We start from the raw sequence: 15,824 nt of genomic DNA on the forward strand, positions 1-15,824 counted from the left end.
GTAAGCATCCACATCAAGTATTATTACTAAAGGAAGGAGAAAAAGACATTACTCTTTATTGTGCCGTCCTCTCCCCAGCAAAAGAGTCCCTTCTCTAGTGCCAAGATCAGAGATAATAGCATGTATCTGTCAGTGGAAGCCCTCTGAGGTCCACGGGGAATGAGAATTTGATTACTGTCTTGTATATGAACCAGTGGAGAACTATTTCCTAAGGCTGCAATGCTATCAGTTACACAGCATGAAGAGCCGGAATGGCAAAATGGGTCAGATATCTTAATATTTTTAAAATGCTATTTTCCTCTCATAGGTGTTAAATGGGTATTTCCTCAACCTTCAAAATTTTCCTTTGAAGTGTGTGAGAGTAATGATTTCCTCATTAACTGAAGCAAAAAATTCAGGCATAGGGAAGTAAAAGTGATTAGCTATATGTCATAGAGCAAAAGGGCTGCTAAATCTAATTATATTTAATTTCAAGATATTTATAAATCACCACTATGAAAACCCTTAAAATACTCTAATGGACTAGACTAGCAGTCCATTGAGTGAACTATTTAATTTCTGACAGTAGCAGCGATAAACCTGTGGCAGAAACACATGACTGCCTTCCATAAGCAGATACTGATCTACTTACTCCCCAGCCCCTGACCTCCACTATTATTTAAGTGGGGCTAGTGGAGGAAAGTAAGTTGAACTTATCATTCTCATCTGAATTCTCCTTGAAGGGCTTGATAGTTTGGCTCTTTGCTATGCCTTAGAGGGACAAAATCCATTCATTTACTAAGTACTGTGGAAAAAAAGTCATTTGCAATAACTTCGCTTTTTTGTCCTATGCTACCGTCTTTCAAACTAGGATTTTCTTGCAATTTTGTAGAGTTTCGGTTATCTCTCTCTAGTCTCTATTTTTAGTCTCTTAAAATGGACTTTTGGTCCATGTTTTCCTAGTTTTAAAAGTTTTTTTTTAAAGTAATTAAAAAATACTTGTCTCCATTTGGAAGGTCCTTGATCCACCTGATCCATTTTAATCACTAGACCCTGGTCCTAAACATAGCTCTCTCTCAAGCACACCCACCCTCCTATATTTTAAGATACTGAAAATGTAAAAGAGATCTTGCTCCTTCACTCTAACAAGTACCTTGTACACCCAGCTGAGCAGAACAAGAGTCTTTTCCAGCGATGTTGCTTGCATAGCAGGTGTACTGCCCGGCATCACCTTTGCCTACTTTGAGAACTGTCAGAGTGGCAGTATTTTCTACCAAAGTCATCTTGTAGTTGCCTCCAGGGCGAATCTCTCGGTTATCTTTGGCCCAAGTGATTTTGATTGGTGCAGTCCCAGTTACATGACATTTAAAAGTACCACTTTCTCCAAGAGCAAGATCTACTGATACAGGCTTTAGATCAAAGAAAGGAGGCACTTCATGCTCTGAAAAGAATGAAGACCAACATGGTGATTTTTATTTCCATGCTCTCACAGAGCAGAAACTAAATGGCACCAGCCTTTTGGTGGCCTGGAGCAGTGAAGCTGCTTTACAATGAAGAGGGTACTGTGAGTTACTCACCTGAGAGAATGAGCTTGGCACTGGATGAAGCAGTCCCAAGAGGATTAGAAGCAGAGCAATTATACTGCCCTATGTGGCTCTGGTCAGTTTGTAAAATCTGAAGAGTTGCTACATTATGAACAAAAGATGTCTGCAAATTAGCATCATCTTTCAAAAGAACCCCATCCTTGTACCAAGACACTTGAAGAGGTTCTGAGCCATTGATGCGGCATTCAAATGCAACTGGGAAGCCTAGAGTCTCATGAACGTCTTTCAGTTTTCTTGCAAAGGAAGGTGGAAGTTTGCGCTCTGTAAAGAAGTTACAGATAATCCTTATTTACAGGTGAGAAGGCATCCACAACATATTTCAATTCATGAAAGTTTTAACGTTTTTAAGAAAATGAATCTGTTCACACACACTAGGTTAAACAACACCATCACCTTTGATAACAAGCACAGCTGAAGAAGCGACTGCCCCCACACTGTTCTCTGCCTTGCATGAATACTCTCCCACATCACTGTGATCCACTTTGTTGATTACTAAGGAAGCAACGTTATTTTTGAATTGCATTTTATATGCAGGAGCTGATCGTAGCTTTGTGTGTTCTTTATACCAAGAAATTCTAATTTCTGGAGTTCCATCCACTTTACACTGTAAAGTTGCAGGTTCTCCAATGACTGCTTCCACATGTTCCAGAGGTTCAATAAAGTATGGTGGTTCTATGGTACAAAGGATGGTAGTCAGCAAGTCAGTCATGCCATGTAAAAGAGGATGTTTGAAAAGAAAGAGAGCAATAAAAAGAGGTAGCTGTCAACACACCTAAGACAGACACCAGAGCTTCACAGATATCTTGACCAGCCTCATTTTCTATCAGGCAGCTGTACTGTGCATAATCCTCTATTGTGCTCTCAAGAATTTCCAGTATAGTAGATTTTTCTGTCATAGTAATACTGCATCTCTCAGATTGTGAAAGAAGATACTCGTCCTTTATCCAGCTCACTGAGATTGGAGGTGTGCCAGTGTATGTGGCCTCAAGAACTATGGGGCTTCCTGTCTCAACACTGAAATCAGCCAATCTTTTCACAAAGGTGGCTGGTTCTATAAGGAGAAAACATGTGGGTAAAATTCTTGTCTTCTAGTGAAGACTTAAGAGAAATTTTAAAAGATGCATATATTGGGGGAAAGAGCAAACCTTTCACAAAAAGATGTGTGGTACAGGAAGCACTGCCAGCATCATTTGTAACGAGGCAAGAATAGTCTCCACTTTCTAATGGCTGCACCTCAAACAACTCCAGTTCTGTGACAAAATCTTCCAGAGAGATGTTGCATGACTCCCCAGGCACCAGTTCCCTGCTGCCTTTAAACCACTTGACCTTGAAAGGAGGGGTGCCTCTGATGACACTGGTGAATGTGAGGCTCATTCCAGGCAAAACTTCCACAGAATCAGGGGTTTGTTCAAAAGATGGTGGTTCTAGATATTGCAAGGCGGAAGGGGAGATAAAGAGAAGAAAGAAATCCAAGTGAGAAGTGCTTTTGCTCCTTAAAAAAAGGGAGCTAAGACTAAACATGAAGACAAAATAAAGAAACTCCAGGGAAGGCAGGCATCACGTCCACATGAAAGAGGTGTTAGAGAAGCAGCAGCTTTATCCCTGCACACTGACCTTGCACAGTCAGGACTGCTGAGCACTCATCGGAACCAGCTACATTGGCAGCCACACACGTGTATATGCCTGTGTCGGAGGGCTCCAACAAGCTCAGATTCAAAGTACAGACGTTTTCCGAAAAGCTGGACTGACATTTGGGCCCACTAACAATCTCATTTCCATCCTGAAACCAGCCAACTGAAATCGGGGCTGAGCCAGAGACTCGGCACTCCAAAACAACTGAGGCCCCCAGGATGGCATTCACGTCTTTCAGCTTGCGGATGAAGGAAGGAGGCACAATCCGATCTATGTGGGGAAGGGTAAGTTTTGCGTTTAAAGAGAAGTTTTATTCTGTGCCCCTCCACCCGCTGGAAATATTGTATATTCATAAAAATCTCATTCTACTCACCAGAAACATGGACAGATACAGTGCAGTTACTTTTGCCAACACTGTTTTTCACTTCAAAGCTATATAATCCTTTGTCACTCATTTCGGCACAGGGGATTTTAAGGGAAGCCACTTTATTGATGAATGTAATGTGATGTTTGCTGTCTGCAGACAATTCTCTTCCATCTTTGAACCACTTGGCTGAGAGTTCTGGTGTTCCAGTCACTACACACTCTAATGCAAAAGGATTTCCAGTAGTGACAGTCATGGGTTCGGGCTTCTCTATGATTCTTGCTGGTTCTAAAAGAAGAAGTATTTTGCATTGAAAACAAAGTAACCTTTCAAACTCAAGAGTGCAATCACTGTATTACTGGATAAGAGGAATATTTGAGGAAAATGATCGTGGATCAAGTAAACTGATTTTTTCTCTGGCTATGCTTTGCTACTAACCTAGTACAGTCAAGACTGCGGAGCATTCTCTCATTCCAGCATCGTTTTTGATTTGGCATATATATTTTCCAGAATTAGATGCTTCTGGACTCCCCAGGTGGAGGGTTGCAATGTTATCAATGAATGAAATCCTGGTGTTTTCACTCTCTCTGATGACTTCACCTCTATCTTTCAGCCAGACAACAGAAATTGGCTGGAAGCCCTCCACTATGGCCCGTAACTCAACAGCATCCCCAATAAGGGTTGAGGTGTCACTTAGCTTTTTCACGAATCGTGGAGGTTCTGATGAAAGAAATTTGTGGTTAGAGGAAAAAATGTGAGAATCATGGCCACACAAGTTATTAGTTAGGCAAGAACAGATAGGAGAAAGGGGCATATATTTTTGTGTCCATGTATACAAACCTTTGAACTTGACAGAGCAAGAACACGTGTCACTTCCCACCTCATTAGTAGCTTTGCAGTGATATTCCCCGACATCGGAGGCTTCAAGATTAAGGATATGAAGACTTGTATCAAAATGTTTTGAAGTGATTTTAAATTTCTTGCTGCTTCTAACTTGCTTTCGATCTTTAACCCATACTACTTCAAATGGGGGAGTTCCCGAAATTTCACATTGGAGAATCACATCAGAACCTTTAAGAGCTCCTACTGGAGAAGGCTTCTGGGTGAAAACAGGAGGTGCTACCAGAAAAAAGAAGATAAACAATGAGAACACTTGCTTACTATAAAGGAAAAAAAAAATTAAATCTAGAACCTTGAAGAGTGACTGGTGTGATCATATGACAATACATGCTGACACAAGAAATGACAATTCATTAAAACTTGTTGAAGAATTGCAACCAAATAACCTTAATTATCCTTTTATTTTGGAACTCATAACTTTGCTAAGAGCCCAAATCAGAGGAGAATAAAGAAATGAAGAAGCTTAGTGTGTCTAACCTTTCACTGTCAACGCTGTGCTGCAGCTGGCGTCACCAACACCATTATGAGCCTCACAAATGTAGTCCCCGCTGTCTTCAGCACTAGCTTCATTGATGGTAAGCAATGCCACAGAATTAATGAATGTCATGTTGTATTTCCAACTTTCATGAAGTTCGCTGTCATTTCGGAACCACGAAACTTTGATTTCTGGGGAGCCACTTATTTTACATTCCAGTTGAATGGATTCTCCCTGCTTTGCAACTTTTGAAGCTTCTAATTTCTTAACAAACTTTGGAGGTTCTAGTAAACCAAACAAAACAGTCAGTAAGGGATATTTATTATACATGTTAAAAGAGCTTGTTTTTGTAGCTGAAGATCCCATAAATTTATATTTAAACTGGTTTGCTATTAAGAATATACTTTCTGAGGATTTTACAGTAAAATAAGTTATCTTTTAAGTTAAATAATCTCATAACTTTTTTTAGTTTTTTAAAATTTATTATTATTATACTTTAAGTTTTAGGGTACATGTGCATTTTTAATAGAGAATTTAGTTGATTCTTTTTTTTAGTTTGACTATGTAAGTTAAAACATAAAAGTTAATGTATTATAGATGTATTTGATCAACATTTAGTAATGATAAATCAGAATGCCATATAACAAGAAAGCATTAAAAAATGGACTAGATAGTTAAAACAACATTTAACAAATTTCAATTAAACAATACTTTTTGATAAGATTACACTTAGAGTTACACTAATGTAAAGAACAATATAAAGAGAAAACACAAGTTTGATTAATGTTGCCTCCAACACTAATACACAAATTCTAACATGTCCAGTTAGTTTATCTCAAACATTTAAAAACCAAAGAAACTTTTATAAGACAATTATGCAAATATGGTAAAGAACAAATATTGTCAAAAGCCATGGAATGATACCTTTTACACTGAGCTGAGCTGAGCACATGTCTTTGCCAACATCATTGGTTGCTTGGCAAGTATATTGACCAGAGTCTCCTTTGCCTACTTTAAGAATTCTCAAATGAGGAGTGTTTCCCACATATGTGATTGTATAGTTTCCTCCAGGACGGATCTCCTTGTTATCTTTTGACCAAGTGATTCGCATCGGTTGAGCACCAGTAACATGACACTCAAAATCAGCACTTTCTCCAGCAATAACATCTATAGATACAGGCTTGATGTCAAAGAAGGGAGATTTCTTGGGTTCTGGAGGATGAGAAGAAAGGCAATGTGTATTTTTTGTTTTTTTTTTTTTTGCCATTGGTCGTTTCTACTTTGACAATGAAATATGAAGCCACAGTTTGCAAAGAAAAAGAGTGACGTGTGAACAAACCTCTTGCTGTGAGTCTAGCACTAGAAGATGCTGTTCCAAGTGGGTTGGAAGCTGAGCAAGAGTACTGGCCAGAGTGACTCAAGTCAGTTTGCAAAATTTTTAAAGTTGCCACATTATCTACAAATGAAGTCTGTAGATTTTCATCGTCTCTTAAAAGTACTCCATCTCTATACCAGCACACTTGGATGGGTGCAGAGCCATTTAATCGACAAGTGAGTGTAACAGGTAACCCCACAGTTTGTTCAATGTCCTTTAATTGTCTTGCAAAAGAAGGTGGGAGTTGGTGCTCTGTAGGGAGACATGTAATACTTAAGGTGTTAGGAGATGAAGTGAGAAGTTCACCATAAAGATACAAGAGTTAAGGAAAAAAGAATTTTTTTAATTTGTAAAATATCATCACCTTGAATTCTGAACACAGTCTTAGAAGAAGCAGTTCCTATACTATTTTCTGCTTTGCATGTGTACTCTCCACTGTCATTGATGTTCACTTTATTAAAAACAAGTGTGGCCACATTGTTTGTAAAGTAGGTCCTGTATTCAGGAGTTGGCCGTAATTTGGTATCTCCTTTGTACCAAGACACTGTAATTTCTGGTGTCCCAGCAACTTGGCATTGTAAAGAAACCGAATCTCCAACTGCTGCCTCCAGAGGTTCCAGTTCCGTAACAAAATAAGGCGGTTCTAAGGAAGAAAGGCTCACAGTCAGCAGCTGGAATTAATGAATATCAAAGAAACTATGCTACATGTTAGAAGAATGCAAATGATTTAAGAGACAATAAGACAACGCACCTAATGTAGATACCAGAGCTCCACAAACATCCCTTCCTGCCTCATTTTCAATCTCGCAGGAATACTGCCCTGCATCTCTTTTTGTGCTATTCAGAATTTCCAGGATACAAGTTTTCTCTGTTGTGACTATATTACATTTTTCAGAGGTAGTTATGTTAAAACCATCCTTTTTCCAAGTGACAGAAATTGGAAGTGTTCCAGTGTAGGTGCTCTCCAGAATTATGGACTTCCCTGGTTCTACAGAATGATCACTTAATCTCTTCAAAAATGCAGCTGGTTCTAGTAAGTGAACAAGCACAGCAGTTAAACACAATAAAAACACAAGGATGTCGGTATACAGAAAACAGAAAAAGTGAATCCACTTGAGCAAACCTTTTACAAAGAGACGGGTAGTGCAAGATGCTTGGCCAGCGTTGTTAGAAACCACACAGGTGTATTCCCCACTCTGAGATATGTCAATATTAAATAATTCCAGTTCTGCCACAGTGTCTTCAAAATAGATGTTGCACCAGTCTCCTTTCACTAGTTCTCTGGCACCTCTGAACCAGTTGACTTTGAATGGAGGGGTTCCTCTAATAACGCTTGTGAAGGTTACATTTTTGCCTGGTAGTACTTCCAAAGGTTCAGGTTCTTTCACAAAAGAGGGCGGTTCTATATAGACATGGAGAACAATTAAAAGATCCTGTAAGCTTCAGATGGAGTTGCAATTTTGAATAAAACATTAGAGCACTTTCAAATGTTTGTCAACATAGATGTGCACCTGAAGAGGAATTTGTAAGAAATTCCTTACAAGTTTGACTGTCTACTGACCTTGTACAGTTAGCACTGCACGACATTCATCAGACCCAGCGACATTAGCAGCCACGCATGTGTAATTGCCCGTATCTGAGGAATCCAGAGAATTCAACTGCAATGTGCAGACATTATCTGAAAATGTGGTTTGGTACTTTGCTCCACTGACAATCTTGGTTTTCTCATGAAACCAGGCAACTGAAATAGGTGATGATCCAGCTACTTTACATTCCAAGATGCAAGAAGCACCTAACACCCCACCAGTATTTTTCAGTCTTCGTGTGAAAGAGGGAGGAACTGCTCGGTCTGTGTGAGGAAAGGTAAGAGACTCATCATGATTTGAAAGAATAGAAGAGACTTGAAAGAAGGAAACTTGTAAAAGGAATTTGCATAAGCAACCAGAAGAAAACAGCAGAACGAACCTGAAACATCAACCACAGCTGTGCAGCTGCTTTTCCCAACATTATTTTGAACCTGGAAAGTGTATGTGCCTGCATCTTGCCTTTCAACTGAGAGAATCCTTAAGGAAGAGATTTTGTTGTAGAAGCTAAATTTGTGTTTTTGGCTGCTGGTCAACAGCTTTCCATCCTTGTACCATTCAACAGAGAGTTCCGGAGTGCCAGCCACCTTACACTCCAGAGTGCACGTTTCTCCTACAGTCACCGTCATCGGTCCTGCCTTCTCAACAATGACTGCGGGCTCTGAAATAAAACATGATATCCATCTGTCAAAGTCTGGGATCTTTACTGTCTCTACTATCACATTCACTAAGATTGTTTCTGCCAGTGAGATGGTTATGTTAGGGTGCTCTCTCTCTCAACTTTAAAGTGTGATTCCATAATTACATGCAGTCATAGAATTATAGCTGTTTTTTATTTTAATATTTTTTCTTTTCAGTTTTTTCTTTATTTTTTGTTTTTCCCACCACTCTTGCTGTCGTCTTATGTAGCAATTATTCTTAAGAAATATATGTTTGTGCATGACTCAACTTCAAAACAATTTAAACAATGTGCATTAGATAGTATATATTGATTTCCACTTGACCCTCTGTAGATCAAAGTCTACAGGTTATTGTGAATTACTTGGTATTTTTGCTCTACCTTAAGGTGCTAAAGACAATTCTTTGAAAGTTGTTATTCAAACAATTGTTTAATTGTCATTAATTTTATGTGGAAGCTTTGCTATCAAATGCCAACCTTTGGAGTTCTTGTTAGTTTTAACAATTACTCTTGTAGCACATGCTGGGCTCTGTATTCTTTCATGCTTAATCAAAGAGAGTCATGATTGTATCTGCTAATTGATTAAGACAGGTGGTTATTAAACAATAAAACAGATGTCTAATTTTTGTTAGAATCACAGAAACAGAAAAGAGTGTTTGAAAGATCAACTATGTCTTTCCTCTAGACCTTTCAAATAGATGAGGATAAATATAGTTCTAGAAGAAACTCAGAAAAAGAATCTGCCAGTAACTCTTAGCAATTCTTCCAGCATTTGACACCAGTTTCTATCGTGGGCTATTGTACCAACCTAAGACCGTCAGTGTGGCCATGTTCTCCCTCATTCCACCATCATTCTTGATTTGGCAGATATACTTTCCAGCATTAGCTGGCTCTGCTTTTGCAAACTGTAGAGTTGCAACATTTTCCACAAATGTAATCCTGATGTTTTCACTTTCTCTAATCACTTCTTCCTTCTCTTTAAGCCACAGGACAAAAATAGGCTGGGCGCCTTCTATGGATGCTTGTAATTCAGCAGGCTCTCCTGCTACAACGGTGAGGCTGTTCAGTTTGGAGACAAATCTTGGTGGTTCTGAACAAGAAAAGATGGATGGAAATTTTTGAAAAGATTGTCCAGATCATGCGAGAGTGAAAAAAATAGGATTTTGCACATTTATGACATTTCCGCCATGTGGATGAACTATATTTACCTTTCAATTTTACAGTACAAACACAAGTATCACTTCCCACTTCATTCTGTGCTTTGCAGTGGTATTCACCGATGTCTGAAGTGTCCACATTGAGAATGTGAATACTTGTGTGGAAGTTTTTGGATGCAATCTTGTATTTCTTGCTGCTTCTGAGTTGCCGCTTATCTTTGTACCATACCACCTCAAACGGTGGTGTTCCCGAAAGTTCACATTCAAGACTGACTTCAGCATTTTTAAGGGTTTCTACTATAGGAGGGAAGCTGCTAAAAACAGGTGGCTCTGTAAAAAACAAGAATTTCTCATGAATTGGGCTACTGAATTTCACAGAATGAAAATTTTTTATTTGTCTTTAAATTGGAAGAAAGGTTTAAGATATTCTAATGGGTAAGTAGAGTCCAGCACTAACACTCTCATGGGATAACAGCCTCAGAAGCCATTCGCCTTCACAAGATAACCAGCTAGATGGGCAGAGAACCCAGATAGACCCTAGATGTCGTTACTGAACAGTTCAACATTCTATCTACTACACCTTACTGATGTATCTTAGGCTACAAAGATTGATACAAAAATTGTAAACAAGCAAGTATAGCAATAAATAATGATTTGCATGAAGTATGGAATTCTAATTTCAAGGATTTTTTTTGTATATGTTCTATAACAGACACTTGGAAGTCATCACAACATCCGTGATCTAAGTCTTCCATTTCAGCAAATGATTACTGCAATAATTGTCTTAAAACAAGACAAACTTGGCCTTTGTGACAAAAAAAAAAAAAGCACTGGAAAATTGCAGCAAAAAAATACAGATACTATTTGTACCAAGGTATAGTCATATAATTTTTAAAGGATAGGAAGTGATCCTTGAGAGAGAAGGAAAAAATATGATTGTCCTGTTTTAAACATAAGTTTAAAACCTGTATTGCTTTCACTTTGCATAGATATAGTAAAAGTGCTTGTTATTAATGATATAGATTATAGCGAGAATGATATATCTGTAAGTTGATTGAAGGCAAAAGACTAATTTTAAAATGCCTACTTCATTTTTTTTTTTTTTTTTTTTTTTTTTTTTTTTTTTTTTTTTTGAGACGGAGTCTGGCTCTGTCGCCCAGGCTGGAGTGCAGTGGCGCAATCTCAGCTCACTGCAAGCTCCGCCTCCCGGATTCACGCCATTCTCCTGCCTCAGCTACTTCATTTTTTTGTGCAGTTTTGAAACATCATGTTTGATGTTTGGCAAATGTGTTGAGGTAATCAGAATTATGACACTGGAATAACAAAAATATTTCATAATGACTAGTTACATTTTGTAAGCAAAATTCAAGAAGGAAACCATCTAAAAAGGGAAATAATACTAGCTCAGAAAAATATTCTATGATCTCAAATGGAAACTAAAATGATAGTAAATGAATAAAGAGCTATAATACCCAGAGGAGAAGGTGGTTTTCATTTAATGAGCAACACAAGAACAAGATGTCTACCTTTTACTATAACCTTGGTACTGCAGCTTGTGCTGCCAGCGGGATTCTGAGCCTCACAAATGAAATCTCCGCTGTCCTCAGTACTGAGATTGTTCATCTGTATGACGGCCACTGAGTCAATGAAAGTCATTCTGTACTTATCACTGGCTGGAAGTTCATGTTCATTTCGGAACCACACAACTCTGATTTCTGGGGATCCAGCTATCTTGCATTCAAGTCGTGAAGAGTCACCTGCTTTCACAATTTTGGATGCTTCTAATTTCTTTACAAACTTTGGTGGTTCTAAAGAGTCAGGAAAGAGGAGAGTATGAGGGAATAGAAATAAATAACAACAGTTAAATTAGATAGTATACAGGGAAGAGAAAAACATGAGCAAATACTGTTTACTATGTTAGAAAGAATACTACTTTCTTGATTGTTTAGAGACATTGTAACTGAATACAGAGAACCGAAGACACAGTCAGACAGAAACATAAAGGAATCAAATTTGCACACCTGTCACAAGCAACATCGTAGTACAAGAGTCGCTACCAACATCATTGGTAACATGGCAAGTATACTGTCCAGTCTTAGAAGCATCCACTGAGTAGAGATTTAAGAAGCTAGTCGACCCTTCCAAGCCGATGAAACATTTAGGACCTGAGACAAGTTCCACATCATCCTTAAACCATTTTATTTTAAATGGTGGTGTTCCTTTTAGTATTGCCTTAAATTCCACTGTAGAATCAGGTATGGCTTGCTGTCGCCCAGGTTTCACTAGGAAGCTTGGTGGTTCTATAGATTTTAAGAGAGATATATTTAATTAAATTGCTTGCAGTTGAATTATTGTGACAGTTTTATGGACATTTAAGAAAACACTCTTGGAAAGAGGCAATGGCTGAATATTTCTTGAACACAATGAATATGTGTCTAAAGAACCAGAATCACAGAGATTTTAGCTCTAAAGGATACAAAGGTAAGAGTGATACATTTAAGAAGCATTCACAAGGAAGAATCAAGAAGAGGTAAAGAAATTCTAACCTTTCACAGTTAAGATGCCACTGCATGCATCATCTCCTGCTACATTTGACACTTTGCATGTGTAATTTGCAGTATCTTCTAATTCCAGATTATTAACTTCCAGAGACACAGATCTCTCATGGCACACAAGTCTGTATTTTGCACTTGTAGATATTTCTTTTCCATCCTTAAACCACTGAGCACTAATGGGAAGTGAACCAGACACCTTGCACTCCATGTGAATAGAAGAGCCCAGAACTTTATCCATTTTGGTTAATTTTTTGGTGAATGATGGAGGAATATTTTGATCTGTCCAATGCAAACAGCAAAACACATCCATTAATCTCTTGCTATTTGTTTACAAAGGACATACTATAAATAAGGGAAGCTGACTGGGGTGAAGATACAAACCTAGCACTCTTAAGTAGGCATCACAGCTACTGCTTCCGAAGTCATTTTCCACCTTGAAAGTGTACTGACCACTGTCCTGCTTCATTACTGACTGAATTCTAAAACTGGCCACGTTATTTTCAAAACTCATTGAAAAGTATCTACTGGGAACTATTTGTTTCCCGTCTTTAAGCCATTTCACTTTGAGTTCTGGTGTTCCAGCCACAACACATTCCAAGGTCATGGGATCTTTCTCCGTAACATCAACTGATTTAGCTTTCTCTATGATTTGAGCTGGTTCTGTAGCAAAAATGAAAATGTGGATGAGTTACATTGGTAACTCCACTAGAAATAATGTCTGCTAATGAAACTGTCGCTATAGACTATCTTTGAAAGAGAATAGCTTACAAACCTTGTACTAAAAGGAAAGCATAACACCTCTCAACTCCTGACTCATTCTTGGCTTGACAGGTATATCTCCCACTGTGTCCATTATCCACACTTCTGATTTGAAGTGTGGCCACACTGTCCACAAATGAAATATAGACATTATCATCTTCATCAAGAATCTGATCATCCTTTAGCCAGGTTATAGAAATAGGAGGAGAACCTGCCACGGTACTCTGAAAGGTGGCAGAACTTTTCAAAACAGTAGTGGTATTTTCTATCTTCTTAATGAACGATGGTGGTTCTGTGATTAAATAAGAGAGTGTGAAAAGAAGAAACATATTGTAACTCCTACCCATAATGATAAGATTTAAAAGCGTTACAGAATTTTTATTTGGTAGGCTGCTTCTTGTATAACTGACCTTTCAGGGCAACTCTAGTACTGCATGAGCAGCTGCCGCCTTCATTGGATACAATGCACTGGTATTCCCCAGTGTCTGAAGGGTCACACTTGGTTATATGGAGGTTAAACACAGACACTCTGTCGGTCAATGTGTATTTTTTGCTGCTTCGAATTTCCCTGTTATTCTTCAGCCAAGTGACTTCAAATGGAGGTGTTCCCGTGACTTCACATTCCAGCTCCACGTCACTATCTTTTACTACCTCCACAGGCTTCAGCTCTCTGATAAAGGTGGGGGGTTCTAAAGATTCAAAAGGAAGACAGTAGCTTACTCAAGGGAAGACCCCAAACTTATCAGGCAGCACAGCCAAAATGGAGAATAGATTCCATTCACGAACCTTTCACTTTGAGTTCAATGCTGCAGCTCGCCGTGCCTGCGTCATTTCGAGCTTCACAGACATAAGTCCCACTATTTTCCACCCTGGCACCAGAAATCTGGAAAGTGGCTAAACCATCAATGAAGGAAATGCCATGTTTCTGAATGGCTGTTATTTCATTCCCGTCTAGATACCAAGACACTCGGATTTCAGGAGTGCCTGTTATTTGGCATTCAAATGTTGTTGACTGTCCATTCCTCAGCACTAAGACTGGACTGGGCTTCTTAATGAATTGAGGAGGTTCTAAAGATGGAAAAAGAATTGTGATGTTGAATATTTTTAAAAACAGGTCACTGGGCAAAACTGCTGTCTTAAGCGTTCCCCCCCCCCCGCCCACCCCCAGGCAAGAAAATCTAGACAAGCAAGAAAGTGAGGAGATGTAGAGACCAGACCTTTTACAAAGAGAGTGGCTTTACTGGTTGCTGTGCCAACATCATTGCTTAGTTGGCAAATGTAGGTTCCAGAATCGGTAGCTTTGGCTGCAAAGAGCTCTAGACTGGTAGAGGTGTCATCCTTCCAAACTGAGCGGGCTGCTCCTGAGTGTAACTCTTTGTTATCTTTAAACCACTTTATTGTCATGGGTGCAGTGCCACCCACAAGAGCCTTTAACTGTACCCTTGTGTTGGGATTGACATCTTGTGACTGTGGCTTTTCCACAAAGTAAGGGGGTTCTGAGGTGAAAGAAAAAAGAAGCAAAAGAAAATAGGAAGTTTTATTTTATAACTTAGCAATAAAGGTGAAAATTTAGAAATGAAACAAAAATATTTTGTAAGTTCTTGATAAGTGGAAATAAAATTTGCCAACCTTTGACTGTCAGATGCCCACTGCATTGGTTGTGCCCTGCCTTATTTGTGGCAGAACAAGTGTATGTCCCACTGTCTGTAGCTTCCAGCTGGCTGATTTCCAAGAAGGCAGTATTGTCATGAAAAGAGAATTTGTACTTTTCACTAGCTGATATTTCTTGGTCATCTTTGAACCACTGGATGCTTATGGGATGTGACCCAGCCACTATACATTCTAAGTCAATGAAAGAACCTTTAATGCTGTCCATTTTCTTCAGCTTTTTGGTGAATGAAGGAGGTATGATAAGATCTATTCAATGAAAAAGCAAACAACAACAAAAAAAGGTCAATCTACTAATTTGTTTTTTTTTTAATTTTAAGGGAAGAAGGAGCATGGAAATGCCCAATCCTCTCTGTAGAAGAACAATACCAACCTAACACATTAATTCTAGCCTTGCAGCTGCTCCTCCCAACATCATTTTGGACCTCGAAAGTATATTCTCCACTATCTTTCTTTTCTGTAGAAATAATCTTCAGTATTGAGACTGTATCAGTGACACTGATTTTATATTTTGAGCCCAGGGTCAGTTCTTGGCCATCTTTAAACCATTTGGCTGTAATCTCCTTAGTCCCTGAAAATTTAACCTGCAAAGTGGCTGGGTCTCCTTGGGTGACATCTATAGACACAGCTTCCTCGGTGATTGTTGCAGGTTCTGTAGAAAACAAAGGGATAGATGTGGGTTGTGCATTACCCTGCTGAAAGGCTTACATCTGCATTTCTTCCTCAAACCCAAGGCAAACGTTCTGAACCAACCTTTTACTGAGAGTAATGCAGAACATCTTTGTATTCCTGCATCATTTTTGGCCTGACAGACATATTTCCCATCATGCTTGACTTCAATGCCACTGAGATACAAACTGGCCACATTGTTCTCAAAGGTCATTCTTATATTATCGTCTTCAGTGATTTCATCGTTGTCTTTTAGCCAAGTCACCGTAATTGGCAAGGAGCCCTTCAGAGTGGCCTGGAAGGCAGCTGTGCCTCCCCGGAGGGAGCTGGTACTCTCGATCTTCTTTATGAAGGATGGGGGTTCTAACAGAAGAATGAATTCTCAATCAATATTATCCCTATAGCAAAAGTGGCTTAAAAAAAAG

The 15,824-nt window shown here is 38.9% G+C and overlaps 1 protein-coding gene across 1 annotated transcript in view; it reads right to left on the bottom strand.

Annotated features, from left to right (window-relative positions):
• Positions 1-15,824, bottom strand: part of TTN (titin) — a 281,502-nt gene that overhangs the window by 189,566 nt on the left and 76,112 nt on the right. Inside the window, exons 57-86 of the mRNA XM_063695029.1 lie at positions 15,484-15,762; positions 15,104-15,382; positions 14,692-14,979; positions 14,280-14,558; positions 13,849-14,130; positions 13,473-13,751; positions 13,076-13,354; positions 12,685-12,963; positions 12,295-12,582; positions 11,770-12,048; positions 11,275-11,556; positions 9,800-10,078; positions 9,400-9,681; positions 8,295-8,573; positions 7,891-8,178; positions 7,453-7,731; positions 7,081-7,359; positions 6,694-6,972; positions 6,294-6,581; positions 5,879-6,166; positions 4,957-5,238; positions 4,420-4,698; positions 4,018-4,299; positions 3,589-3,867; positions 3,198-3,485; positions 2,729-3,007; positions 2,356-2,634; positions 1,977-2,255; positions 1,557-1,844; positions 1,133-1,420 (exon numbers count right to left, since the gene is read on the bottom strand). Coding sequence (XP_063551099.1) covers positions 1,133-1,420; positions 1,557-1,844; positions 1,977-2,255; positions 2,356-2,634; positions 2,729-3,007; positions 3,198-3,485; positions 3,589-3,867; positions 4,018-4,299; positions 4,420-4,698; positions 4,957-5,238; positions 5,879-6,166; positions 6,294-6,581; positions 6,694-6,972; positions 7,081-7,359; positions 7,453-7,731; positions 7,891-8,178; positions 8,295-8,573; positions 9,400-9,681; positions 9,800-10,078; positions 11,275-11,556; positions 11,770-12,048; positions 12,295-12,582; positions 12,685-12,963; positions 13,076-13,354; positions 13,473-13,751; positions 13,849-14,130; positions 14,280-14,558; positions 14,692-14,979; positions 15,104-15,382; positions 15,484-15,762 — 8,457 coding nt within the window. The remainder of the gene's footprint in view (positions 1-1,132; positions 1,421-1,556; positions 1,845-1,976; positions 2,256-2,355; positions 2,635-2,728; positions 3,008-3,197; positions 3,486-3,588; positions 3,868-4,017; positions 4,300-4,419; positions 4,699-4,956; positions 5,239-5,878; positions 6,167-6,293; positions 6,582-6,693; positions 6,973-7,080; positions 7,360-7,452; positions 7,732-7,890; positions 8,179-8,294; positions 8,574-9,399; positions 9,682-9,799; positions 10,079-11,274; positions 11,557-11,769; positions 12,049-12,294; positions 12,583-12,684; positions 12,964-13,075; positions 13,355-13,472; positions 13,752-13,848; positions 14,131-14,279; positions 14,559-14,691; positions 14,980-15,103; positions 15,383-15,483; positions 15,763-15,824) is intronic.

The sequence above is a fragment of the Gorilla gorilla genome, chromosome 11 (assembly GCF_029281585.2).
Source record: "Gorilla gorilla gorilla isolate KB3781 chromosome 11, NHGRI_mGorGor1-v2.1_pri, whole genome shotgun sequence".
NCBI lineage: Eukaryota > Metazoa > Chordata > Mammalia > Primates > Hominidae > Gorilla > Gorilla gorilla.